This window comes from Ruditapes philippinarum, unplaced genomic scaffold (genome assembly GCF_026571515.1).
Source record: "Ruditapes philippinarum isolate M1 unplaced genomic scaffold, ASM2657151v2 ctg3714_1_1_1_1, whole genome shotgun sequence".
NCBI classification, from domain to species: Eukaryota; Metazoa; Mollusca; class Bivalvia; order Venerida; family Veneridae; genus Ruditapes; species Ruditapes philippinarum.
The window spans coordinates 189,503-202,476 of NW_026862021.1; the positions used below are offsets into that span (position 1 = coordinate 189,503).

Here is a 12,974-nt window from a genome sequence, read left to right on the forward strand (position 1 = left end):
TCAAACAAGACGGTTAACTTTTTTATTTTGTTGTATCTAGATCTATGCCCGGAATATAGTCAAGTTAAATAACAAAGTTTTAAAGGCCTTTTAAAAGTGTCAATTACACAGCATCTATATCTCAGACAGTATCAAATCTACAATTACAAGCATTTTTTATAATACCTTAAATATAGTAGGTAACACTCATTGTCGATAATACATATGTATCTTGAATATGTCATCATAACAGTGTTACGACAAAATTTACAGATATTTTTTTTTCGGTGAAGTGTTATAAAACCTCAATCGGCTGTTATTAAGACTGACGGAAAGGGCCGAGTAGTTGCGATTGATAAAACCTGTCAGTAACAGTTTGAATGAATTTTACTTATTATCGTAAGAAAAGTCGTGAAAAAATACAATTCTTCCAAGTGTATCTATATATTTTATTGTCTATATCGTATATATTACAAGTGAATAAAACGTCAGACAGTTTGCAGCTTCGTCTAGACACTGTATGCCAAATGTTAAAATTTTAACCATGCCAAAACTGATGCAATAAATAACCACGTATTAATAAATGGATAAGTTGTCTTGGCAGAAAATTCCACTCCACGAAGATCTATTAACATATTACATCATTTAAAAAAATACTAAAGTGATTCTGTTCACGTAGAGCTTCAAACGCCTTAAAATTCAAATAAAATGTATATTTGTCAATCTCAGCACATGTTTATGTTTATGCTATAGATACTCATAAGATCCAATTTTCTCAGGATGATTAGGAAACAGTTTTTAGAAACGGTCAGACAGACGGACGGACTGAAAGACAAATAGAGGGTGAATCTTGAAACATCCCTAGTATCCCATATGATGCGTTTGATGATCAGAAACATATATCTGAAGTAAATACCTTAAGAAATAAAGATCCTATATAGTGAAAAAGTATAAAAAAAATACTTAAACAAGGCCGCCGACGCTTGGTGAGAACTGGGACAGCAGATATCTTATGTCCCAGGTGAGAAGGACTATGGAGAAGGGGATATCCGCCATAGCAAATACAATTTCATTCATGTAAATTACTTATTCTTACATATAAAATACATTGATATAATTCTAAATTGATATTTAAATATTATTTGTCGTTATTTCTTATTTCTGTATCCCATTTTCTATTTCTATTATTCTATGTGCCAATTTCTTAACTAAATGTTCAGGTTTGTAAATTGTTCATGTAATAATTGTGTTTCTTTGTCAACAAAGAATATAATGTATTTCAACACATCAAAGTTAACTTTTCGAAATTAAAGAGATGAAAATTGCAATTTGAAATTTAATTAGAATTTATGGGACTTTACGACTAGATTACGAGGTTCCCCTTATAGTACGCATCGTCGCGAATTTGCAACAAGGGTAGCCTAGCACAACACAAATCGCAATTTTCGGCCCTTTCCGTCAATCTTCGGATAAGATAATTATTATGATTATCATTCTCTTTCAACCTTTAGGATAATATACAATAGTTCTCTCGCGCATTAATTAAGTGCTGTATTGTTAATTATTCAGAAATCGAGTGGAATGCCGATTTAAACGGCTAATTGTAAGTATTGTTTATGTTTTTCTCTAGTGATTCATTTAAGATGTATTTATTTGAAAAACGAAAAATGGAGTTCCGTGTAGAGTGGTTTAAGGCTTCCAGTGATCTAAGCTGTTTCAAAATGAAAATTATATTAAACACCCCTGAGGAAACGAACGACGTTTTGTTAAATCAAACTATACTCTTTAATCAAAGTTTAAATTACCACCATATTATTACATTTCATTTGATTAAATAAAAGATCTGTGAGGTTAAAGTGGACAAATACGTCAGTTACAAAATAGAATAATGGAATAACAAATGAGTTGCAATTTGTCTCCCTTAATATTACGTCGTCACTTTCCACACGGTGATCTCCCCTTACAGTATTCGTAACCACAACAAAGCAGGAAGTCGGATATTTCATCAAACATTGAAATGGCGTGAATGTACATATAATCAGGTAAAATAAGTGAATAGTTTTTATTTTATGAAGAAGAATTAAAAGTTAAACAACTTTTAATAAATATTATAGCTACATTTCATTATATGTCAATTAAATAATATTTTAGGCCAATTTTGAAAACGAAAGTAGGGTAAATAAAAACGCAAAATCGTAAATTGCTATTTTTTCGACAAATTTTGGGGATACTTTCATCAATTATTTTCTTTGATTTTCTATACAGTAAAATATTATTCACCTTCAGATATGGAAAATGCAAACTTCTAACCTTGAAATCTGAAAACGAAAGTAGGGTTTACCTGTGAGCAAATATCTACAATAAATTTCATTTTAACTGATAGCAGACCGATAATTCGCCTTTGAAAATGAAAGGAGGAAATGTTAACTTTAAACAATTAAAAGAAAAGGGTGCAAGTGCATGTACAGGGATAACAAAAATTCCCATTGTGAAAAGTTTATTTATATTTGAAATTAATTTTATTATGATCAATCAACCGTCACATTTGCAGTTAGCTAGTAAAACGTCTTTTTAGTATGAGCTGTATATATATTCCAGGCAAGTTTAACAAAATTTTGTTATGTATGCATGAAACTAAGTATATAATACTTTACAAAAATTTGTCATTCAAATAACATATAGATTTCTTTATGAAATAATCTATCACTGGTAATGCGTAATGAAGATCGAAACCTTCATGTTATTGTTCAATACCATCTTAATATCAGAGGTTTGTAATACATCTAAAAGTATATCCATGTTTATATACAAGTAAAATAACGCTATAATATCAACACGAGGCCAAAAATGAAATTATGTTTGTTTCTCCTTCCCGACCCATTTAAATAAGGGGTGGGTAGGTAGGTAGGAAATTTATATATACATATTCATAATATATTACAATATTCACAACTGAAATATGCAACAATTTATTAACTATGCTAGCTGTCTTAAATATCAGATTATATTGTACCTTTTTATTGTACTCTGAAAGAAAAAAATACTTTCATCCCCTAAGAACCTGAAAAAATCTTTTGGGTAGGGACAAATTTGTTGGGTAGGTAGGGAAGGGGAAACAAATTAAATTTTATTTTAGGCCTGAAAAGAATTTTTAAACATTTTTAAACTTTATCTTTTCAAAAGATACTAGGTCCATCAATATCTGATTTTACTTGCAGAAATCATTTCGGTATTAAAATATTTTATTGTATTCACGAAGAAAATGTAAATAGTGCCTGTTTAAAGATGTAAACTTGCCCGAAATGAACGGGTACCCCGGGACGGTTTTTCAGATCCAAACCGCAACATATGACATATAGAACAAAAGTGCCCTAGAATCTAGCTTTGGATGTTGAAATCATTTAGCCATCAGAAGGTGATGCATTCGAGGCAATTACTCGTCGACAAAAGTTTTCATTAGTCAAATCAAATACGCTATAATATATAAATATGAGCCGTGTCACGACAAAACCAACATAATGGGTTTGCGACCAGCATGGATCCAGACCAGCCTGCGCATCCGCGCAGTCTGATCAGGATCCATGGTGTTCGCTATCAGTTTCTCTACTTGTTATAGGGTTTGTAAACGAACAGCATGGGTCCTTATCAGACTGTGCGGAGGCGCAGGCTGGTCCGGATCCATGCTAGTCGCAAACGCACTATGTTGGTTTTGTCGTGACGCGGCTCAATTATACTCTCAATGGTCATCTATTTTTGTTATATTTTTCTCATATATCGCAATGTTTTACTTTAAAAAGTTATCTATAATTGTTTAGAATGATAAACATCAAAATTATTAGCAGTCGTATTTTAAAGCCATGTTGACGTATCCAAAATAATGTTTACCTATAATCTCATAGAATTCCACTATTAAATTCATTAGCAAAGCTACGAAAAACTGGACCAAAGAACATGTTGTTGATAACATCACCATACTGCTTTTAGTAAATATGATTTAAAGACATTTTCTACAGTTTCATAAAAAACTAATCCTTTCATAGAATTTTCTAAATTTTTTGTATGATGAGTAAAATTTAATGACGAACTTAAAAATAAAAATAAAAATATATGTTGACGTGTTGGATTTCTTGTAAAATGGTAAAACTGTCAAAATATCCTAACTGTGTTATAACGAATAGAAAATGTATAAGATAGCTTAAAACACACAACGAGCATTGTGTTATGCAAAGATAACCTTATCTAATGATTCTGTATGAAACAAATGATAATCTGAACATATTTCTTTAAAAAATGAGTTTTCCATGTTCCTCAACCGAACAAAAATTGAGAAAAATGAACATGAATTCTCAGAATAATTAGACATATTGAAAAAAGTGTTTCATAGGATTTTCTAATTTTTTTGTTTGTTGTGTAAAATTTAATGACAAATTCAAAAAGAAAAAGAAAAATATATGTTGGCGTGTTGGATTTTTTGAAAAATGGCAGTTTCCATGGTAACCGTATATCTCAAAATTGTCAAAATAGCCAAACTATGTTATAATAATGTATAAAATAGCTTATTCCGCTCACAATAAACATAATTTTATACAAAGCTTGCTTTATCTTAAGGTTCTGTATAAAACAAACGATAATTTGAACATATTTCTTTAAAAAATGAGTTTTCATGCTTTTTAACTAAACAAAAAATGAGAAAAATAAACATGAATTCTGTAAAAAATTAAAGCTATAAAGAAATTCTTTCATATAATTTTCTACATTATTGATTTATCAAGTAACATTTGATGGTGGATTCAAAAATAGAAATAAAATATATATGTTGACGTGTTAGTTTTTTGTAAACGGGCAGTTTCCATGGTTACCGCATATGCCAACTGTCAAAATTACCACGCTTTCTTAAGAAATATCAGTGTTCTACTAAATGTATTGTCAAATATACAACAAAAACATGTTGTAATAAAAATTTCTTTTTCTTTTGATGTTATATTAAGTAAATGATACTGAATATCTTTTTAAAACATATCTAGGGCCATATTATTTTTTTCACTCGACTTACATACCCGAACAGTAAGCAAGTATTCAGAAATATACAAAGAAAATAATGAAATTCGGAACATTTCTTGGATATTAATTTTGTTTTTTTATTCAACACTTTTAAAATATATCATTTTAAACTTCTTTGCCCAGTTGTCTGCCAGTAATCAAGTCGCGACGCACTTTCGTCACTATAACACAAGTGGGTGGGGTAACGCGCGCAGAATTCTCATCAATGCTGTCGTAGTTAATGCTTGGAGAAATCCTTTATGTGATTTTGTCTAAACGACCTCTTATTCTTTTGAACCGATCTCCTTTTGAACATTTAGAAATATCTATTCTGTATTATTTACTCATTATTTGCTTACAGCCGAAATTTAAACACTTATCCGAATACTATTCAACTTTACCTTCATTTGAAGAGTAATTATCCGTGATTATCTTTTTTGGAAGCGCATAACGATGCGCACAGAAAACTACCGAAAACGTCTTTAAATCTTTAAATGATCTTTAAGGCATCTTCTCAATTTATCAAGTTTGCTACAACTCTGTTATTAAATGATATATTTTGTTTGTACTTGGACAAAGCGCCATTTACGACCAACATTCAAATGTTGTTACATACAAATGACATTTACCATTAACAGACCTTCAGTCATAAAGGCCTCTATCAGTAAATTTTTCACTTGATAAAAAGTAAAAAGGTTTTGCTTCTGTTCGGGCTGGTCTTTTTATTTAGCAATAAAATCGTTTGCGGAGCCTATTCATTACACATAATGATAGTTCAAGTTTTTTATGCAATGGCCATTTAGGAAAAATTTTAATTCACGGTACATGTATTATTATATCTGTGTATGTGATAAAGCTATAACAATATTTAAAAAAAGAACGTTTTATATATTTTCAGAATCGATTCAATTGAAGATGGAAGTGTCTGGAAAAAAGAAAGACCCAACTAAAGGTAATTCAAAATATGCAGCTGGGGTAAACGCACATATATATTGTGACCCATGTAACAAAGATGGCATACGATTAACTGCACATGGCTTCTGCCAGGATTGTATGGAACATTTATGCGAGAGCTGTTACAAAACGCATAGAAAACCAGCACCATGCAGGAACCATGTACTACTAGACACGTCTCAGATGCCAAAAACACAGAGTTCAGGACATCTTCAAGCTCCACATGACTTGACTGAACAATGTCAGTTGCATAAAGGTAAACTGATTGAGTACATCTGTCATGATCACAATACCTTCGGCTGTAGTACATGTATAACACTGAACCATAGGAACTGCAAAATAAACTACATACCAGATGTCTCTAAAAAGTACAGGACAAGTGACGAGTACAGAGAGCTTCTACGATCTCTAGCGGCCCTTCAGAAACAGTTCAAAACGTTAATTGAAAACACAAAAGCTAACAAAAAGAAGATCCTGAAGAACAAATATTTGGTGAAAGATGAAATTAAGAAGTTTCGCCAAGAAATTAACATTATGTTTGACAAGCTAGAAGCAAGCCTTCAGAAAAATGCGGATGATATATTTGCCAAGGAGTCAGCAAGGATGGAATCTTTAGCATCAAGCTCTGTCAAATTGAAGAAGGATATTGAACAGCTTCAAAATGACATCAGCAAACTGGAAATGGCAAATCAATGTAATGCACTCTACATCCTTTCCAAAGAAAACAAAGAAATTATACAAAGCTACACCTCTGCCGAGAAACAAACACACAAAGACAACTACGTTCACAGCTTTGTCTTTACACCAAATGTTAATCTAAAGGAAATACTTGGATCAAAAGCAGGAATTGGTGAACTGCATAAAAGTGACATCGTAAGAAATGTAAAAACTGATGCAGATTACTTTGAAACGCTTCATGTCACGTATTCAGATGAAATAGATGTCAAAAGTCTGTCAGATAAAAGAGATTGTTGTATTCCAGGAGCAGTGTTTATTGCTAAGCATCGCATTGCAGTTCTTGATTCGACAAATCGTGCTCTCAAAATAGTTGATACAAAGACGAAGAAGATAACTTGCGAGAAAAAGTTATCCGAATCTCCAGATAATTTAGATTCACTTCCAAATGATTTGTTTGCAGTGACCTTTAGTTGTAAGGAAATGATAACGTTTTTATCAATACCTAATGGCTTGTCTGAAGTCCGGAGTCTGAAAGTAGATGGAAAGTGTAAGGATTTAGTTTATCATGACAATAAAATAATTGTTACATTCGAGTGGCCTGGTAAAGTTCAGATCATGAACTTATACGGTCATGTATATCATTCCGTAGAAAGAGATTTCTATGGTAACGAATTGAAATGTCCATGTGTCGCAGTTGATGTTGAGAAGAACTTTTACATCTCAGACTGGAATGCTTGGACAGTAACAAGAATGAATCTAGATGGAGAAGTATTAAACGGTTTCAAAGATGAACGCCTTGTGAAACCCTGTGAAATGGTTGTTCTAGATGACAGGTCTATTTTGGTGTGCAGCAGCGGAAACCACATCATCTTTTTAATATCAGAAAACCTTGAAAAAGGTAGAGTGTTACTTGAGAAAAAAGATGGTTTGCTCTGTCCATGGTCTTTGGCTTTAGATAAAGTAAACAAGCTGTATGTTGGAAGTGGTGGTGCGTGTAATCTTTTAAAAGTTTACGATTTGAAGTAACAAGCAAAACAGCTTTTTCAGTGATTGTAAATAATTCATTTTCGTTTTTGTTTCGCCTGCGGCAGGGTAGCGGCCGCATATGGAGATCACTACTCCTAAGAAACTACAGGTGCAATTTTTAAATTTTGTTCGGACTTCTTCCCATTTATATCACTAATGCAAGTTCAATGAAACATTTCATGATTGCTAGATTACTCAAATACTTTGGCTTATTTATTACACATGTTTTCCAGTTGAATATTTTTTGGCTGAGTTACAAAAGTGTTAAGGCCTGCAAATGATTTTTTGTCTTGCCAGTCACACAGAAGCTGATACATGTTACAAAGTAGCCACAACTTGTGGGGATCACTTCTTTAGGTCTTTATGTCAGTTAGACCGTAACAAAACGTGACATCAGACAACACATGTGGTCAGTCATCGCTCTTGTTTTATGCTTGTAATGATTGAAAAATAGTACTAATTTTGTCAAATATTATTTATTTGCATTAATCATCTAATATTTAGAAATAATACAAGCATTAACGGTATTGTATATTTGTGTAACAAGAGATTCTTCCGAGCTGTAATGAATTGATTATGTATTTTAAATTGATAAAGCAAGACTTGCCGTTATGTAGATAGAATGCAAATGTTTCACCGATTTTTATCATCAAACGTATTTCATATACTGTGACATATGCAGTGGAACTCGGTTATAAGGAATTCTTCGGACCATGACATATAGTTCGCTATATCCGAGGTTTCTTATAAACAATATAAGGAAATAGTATCTTATAAACAACTTGTATAGCAAACATAAACATGTAACGAACAACTCACAAGTTCGACGATTTGATATACATATTTGTTATTTATTCTTATCATAAGACATAAATTTACAGTGAAATCATAAGTCCGTTTACTTACACATTCATAACATCGTATTTTTTTTTAAAAAATCATATTGTTTTTTATTTTGATGTCGCATGCTACTTGCGCTTTTGCCGTTTTACAACGCATATACATAGTTCTACTTTTTTAACCTAATTATAAATCATAATAATTTCATTTCGGGAGCGGGTATTTGATAAAACAAGATTAACTTTATTTATTGTTGGCGTCCGTGCCGAAGTGCGACGCCCTTTATGGATTGAACTCAGATTTTGTGAAAGGGCAATTGCAACTTCTTGGGCCTTTTGTCGGTCATAGTTGCTGATCTTTCCAATTAGTATGAGAGTGTTTGATTATCAAAAATGAAAAGTCGCGTTATCTACAATGAATAGCGAACTGGAGAATTTCGCAATGCAAACATATTCAAATGAAATTATTCTATCCGTCAATCAATCTTTTTATTAATCATTTTGTAGTATACAGTAGGTAATTATGTATGTTATTGTTGTACCTATAAATCGAATGATGCCCCTAACATTGTGTAAGTCCGAAAATCTATTTATAGATGTAGTTTTAATTTAACGAAACGGTCATTTGTGTTACGCTATGGTAATAAATAACGAACTGGAGAATTTTGAAGGAAATGAGATGCAAACATATTCAAACAGTTAATTGCACTCTTTATGTGGGCATTTTTTACGAACTGTTATATCATAGTATTATCATCTTGAAATAGTCATTTTCGTAGGTTCTTTCTGGTTTTCTTTTTTACGACCCTGATTGCACTTATGACATTTTTACCGTGAATATTTAAATAGACCTAGTTCATAACTTTAAATGTCGCTTTTATTTTGACGTTGTTTGTGTGTTTGTTTGTTTCATTTTCCGCCTTTTCCCAACAGTATTTCAGTCATATAGGCGGGTAGCTTCCTAACCATCGTTCCTGGAGAGTTACACCAGTAATAGACTACCTTCCTACCAAAGCATCTCCCGGGGATCGAACCCACGCCAGAGAGGTAACTGGATTTGAAGTCACCTCGACCACGGAGACGGTTGTACAACAGCTAACAGGTCTAGCAGTAGTATAGTATAAAACCTATTCGCTGTTCAAGTCTCTTTAGCTTAAATCGAACCTGATTTCCCGAAATTGTGCTGTAAGGCAATCGATTTTATGGTAGTTATAGTGGAATGTTGATTTGCGGAATATTGTGACATTTTAACAGAAACTTTCGTCTGCAAATTTAACATGAGTTGTTATGGGTTTACTATAGGAATGTAAACACGCTGGTGGGTCAGACGTGGCTTTTGAATAGTAGATTGATTTCCCAATTAATCAATTAACAGACTTTGTTCATTTTGACTACTATTTTGTATGTTCCAAAGAAAATACCACATGAACTTGAAATTCTATCAAATAACCATTAATGATAATATCCAAAAATACCCCCTATATAGTATAAATAAACTTATACCAGATAGGGGGTATATTTTGGATATTGTATTAACCTGTTTATTTTGGATATTTTCTTTATTAACTTAATATTGATTAATTTGATTAACTTAATATTGATTGAATTTAAAGTTCCTGTGGAGAAAACCTTTTATATTCCAATCTGTAGCATGCCTACCAAAGTTTATGATGAACAATGCCTTTCGTCCACCCATTCATAAATGATATACAATTCTGGTTAAAACCAATTAACCATTGAAACGTTTATAAAAATATCTGGTCATCAGATATTTACTAGTTCATGTTCACTTACTGCATATCTTGCTTGGACGCCCATTGATGTTTTGCATCAATGCTTTTCTTGTTATTTATTTACATGACATTTAGTATCAACGGCCACGTTATAAATGCACTAAACTTTATTTAAACAAAATAACAACAAAAATAAACAGTTACTGTATACCAAAAGGTAAATGTAAATCTTATGGAAAGCCTTGACTGTCTTATAATTATAAACCTGAACATTGTTATGTCCAAATAGCAATATATTGAGTCAACCTTTCCTTATACAACGTGCACTCATCAATATATTATGTGGATCCATCTTTATATGTAGTAAACTGAACAATATATGATGTCAATGTGTCTTTATATGATGTCAATATATCATTATACGATGTGCATTTTTGAATATATTATATGGAACCATTCTTATATAAGGTCAAAATAACAATATATTATGTCAGTCTGTTCTTATATGCTGTCAGTCTGTCATTATATGATGTGAAGTTTTGAATATATTATGTGGAATAATACTTATATAGAGTCAACATTATATGATGTCAGTGTCTCCTTAAATTATGTCAATCTATCAATATACACTGTGCATTTTCAGTATATTATGTAGAATCGTTTTTTATATAGAGTCAACTTAACAATATATGATGTAAATTTTTCATTATACGATGTGCATTATTGTATATATTGTGTGGAACCATATTTATATAGAGTCAAAATAACATTATTTTATGTAGAATTGTCTTTATATAGAGTCAACGTAACAATATTTGATGTCAACACGTCCTTATATGATGCCAATCTTTCATTATACGATGTGCATTAATGAATATATTATGTGAAACCATCTTTATATATAGTCAACTTAACATGATAATTATGATGTGTATGTGTCCTTTTATGATGTCAGTCTTTCATTATATGATGTGCAATTACGAATATATTATGTGGAACCATTCTTATATAGAGTCAAAACAACACTTTATTATGTAGAAGTGTCTTTATATAGAGTCAGCTTAACATTTACTTTGATGTCGCCACGAACGGTGCATAGTGAGATATAACCCGGTAAATTTTACCCCATCAGTATAATGACAGAAGCACACGATATAATGATGTTTGCACTTCATATAAAGCAGCGGTCGTATAACAGTAGATGCACATCGTATAATGAAAGATTGACATACTATATTGATAAGTTGACTGTATATAATGATGCAACCACATGATATATTCATAAATGCACATCGTATAATAATAGATGCACATCGTATAATGAAAGATCGACATAATATATTGATAAGTTGACTGTATATAATGATTCTACCACATCATATATTCATAAATGCACATCGTATAATGATTGGTCGACATCAAATAAAGACACATTGACATCATATATTGTTCAGTTGACTTCATATAAGGACGCATCAACATAATATATTCATGAGTGCACATTGTATAAAGAAAGAGTGACACAACAACGTTCATTTTTAGCTCGACTTTTTTTTTTTGAAAAAAAAAGTAGAGGTATTGTTATAGTCAGGTCGGCGTTGCCGTTGCCGTTGCCGTTCCCGTCCGCAAACTTGTACCTGGATCATAACTTTTTTATTTCTTGGTGTATTGTCTTCATACTTGGCCACATCAATCCTTCGGACAAGACCTTTCAGTAGACCACACTTACCTTGACCTTCATCCATAAATGACCTTGACCTTCAAGGTTAAAAGTCCAATTTTTGCTTGTTCATGCTGTTATTGGCTGTAACTTTGTTATTTTTGAATGGATTGTCTTCAAACTTGAACATAATTATCTTCGGGGATATCCCTTAAAAATAACTAGACAGACCTTGACCTTCACTCATAAATGACCTTGACTTTGAAGGTCAAATTATTGAAATTTTCATTTTTTTGGCTATTATTGGCTGTAACTTTGTTATTTTTGAATGGATTGTCTTGAAACTTGAACATAATAATCTTCAAAGATAACTGTTGAAAATATACCGAAAGACCTTGACCTCCACTCATTAATGACATTGTCTTTGAAGGTCAAATTATTGAATTTTTTTCATTGTTTTGGCGGTAACTGACTGTAACTTTGCTATTATTGAAGGGATCAACTTCATATTATAACAGAACATTCTTAAGGACCAGACCTCGTTGTTTATCAAACCCAAATTTGCTTGGGCTCTTTAATGACCTTGACATTGAAGGTTAAATTACTGAATTTTCTCAGATTTGTGCATTAAATGACCATAATTATGTATTTATTGGTGTGTGTGTGTGTGTGTGTGTGTGTGTGTGTATATATATATATTTACAACAACAACAACAACAAGAATTGCGTCATTGTTTCTATTTATAGAATTGCGTCATTGTTTCTATTTATAGAATTGCGTCATTGTTTCTATTTTTAGAAATTGCGTCATTGTTTCTATTTTTAGAAATTGCGTCATTGTTTCTATTTTTAGAAATTGCGTCATTGTTGCTATTTTTAGAAATTGCGTCATTGTTTCTATTTTTAGAAATTGTGTCATTGTTTCTATTTTTAGAAATTGCGTCATTGTTGCTATTTTTAGAAATTGCGTCATTGTTTCTATTTTTAGAAATTGTGTCATTGTTTCTATTTTTAGAAATTGCGTCATTGTTGCTATTTTTAGAAATTGCGTCATTGTTTCTATTT

At 31.7% G+C, this 12,974-nt stretch overlaps 1 protein-coding gene across 1 annotated transcript; it reads left to right on the top strand.

The window, feature by feature from the left end:
* Window positions 1-1,932: 1,932 nt before the first annotated feature.
* On the top strand, window positions 1,933-9,576 carry LOC132717701 (uncharacterized). The gene is made up of 2 exons (XM_060701251.1): window positions 1,933-2,021; window positions 5,918-9,576. The coding sequence occupies exon 2, from the start codon at window positions 5,935-5,937 to the stop codon at window positions 7,675-7,677; it is 1,743 nt and encodes a 580-aa protein (XP_060557234.1). The 5' UTR covers window positions 1,933-2,021; window positions 5,918-5,934; the 3' UTR covers window positions 7,678-9,576.
* The last annotated feature ends 3,398 nt before the right edge of the window (window positions 9,577-12,974 follow it).

Excerpts from the sequence above, each read along its gene's own strand:
- LOC132717701 (XM_060701251.1), top strand. The coding sequence starts at position 5,935 with ATGGAAGTGTCTGGAAAAAAGAAAGACCCAACTAAAGGTAATTCAAAA.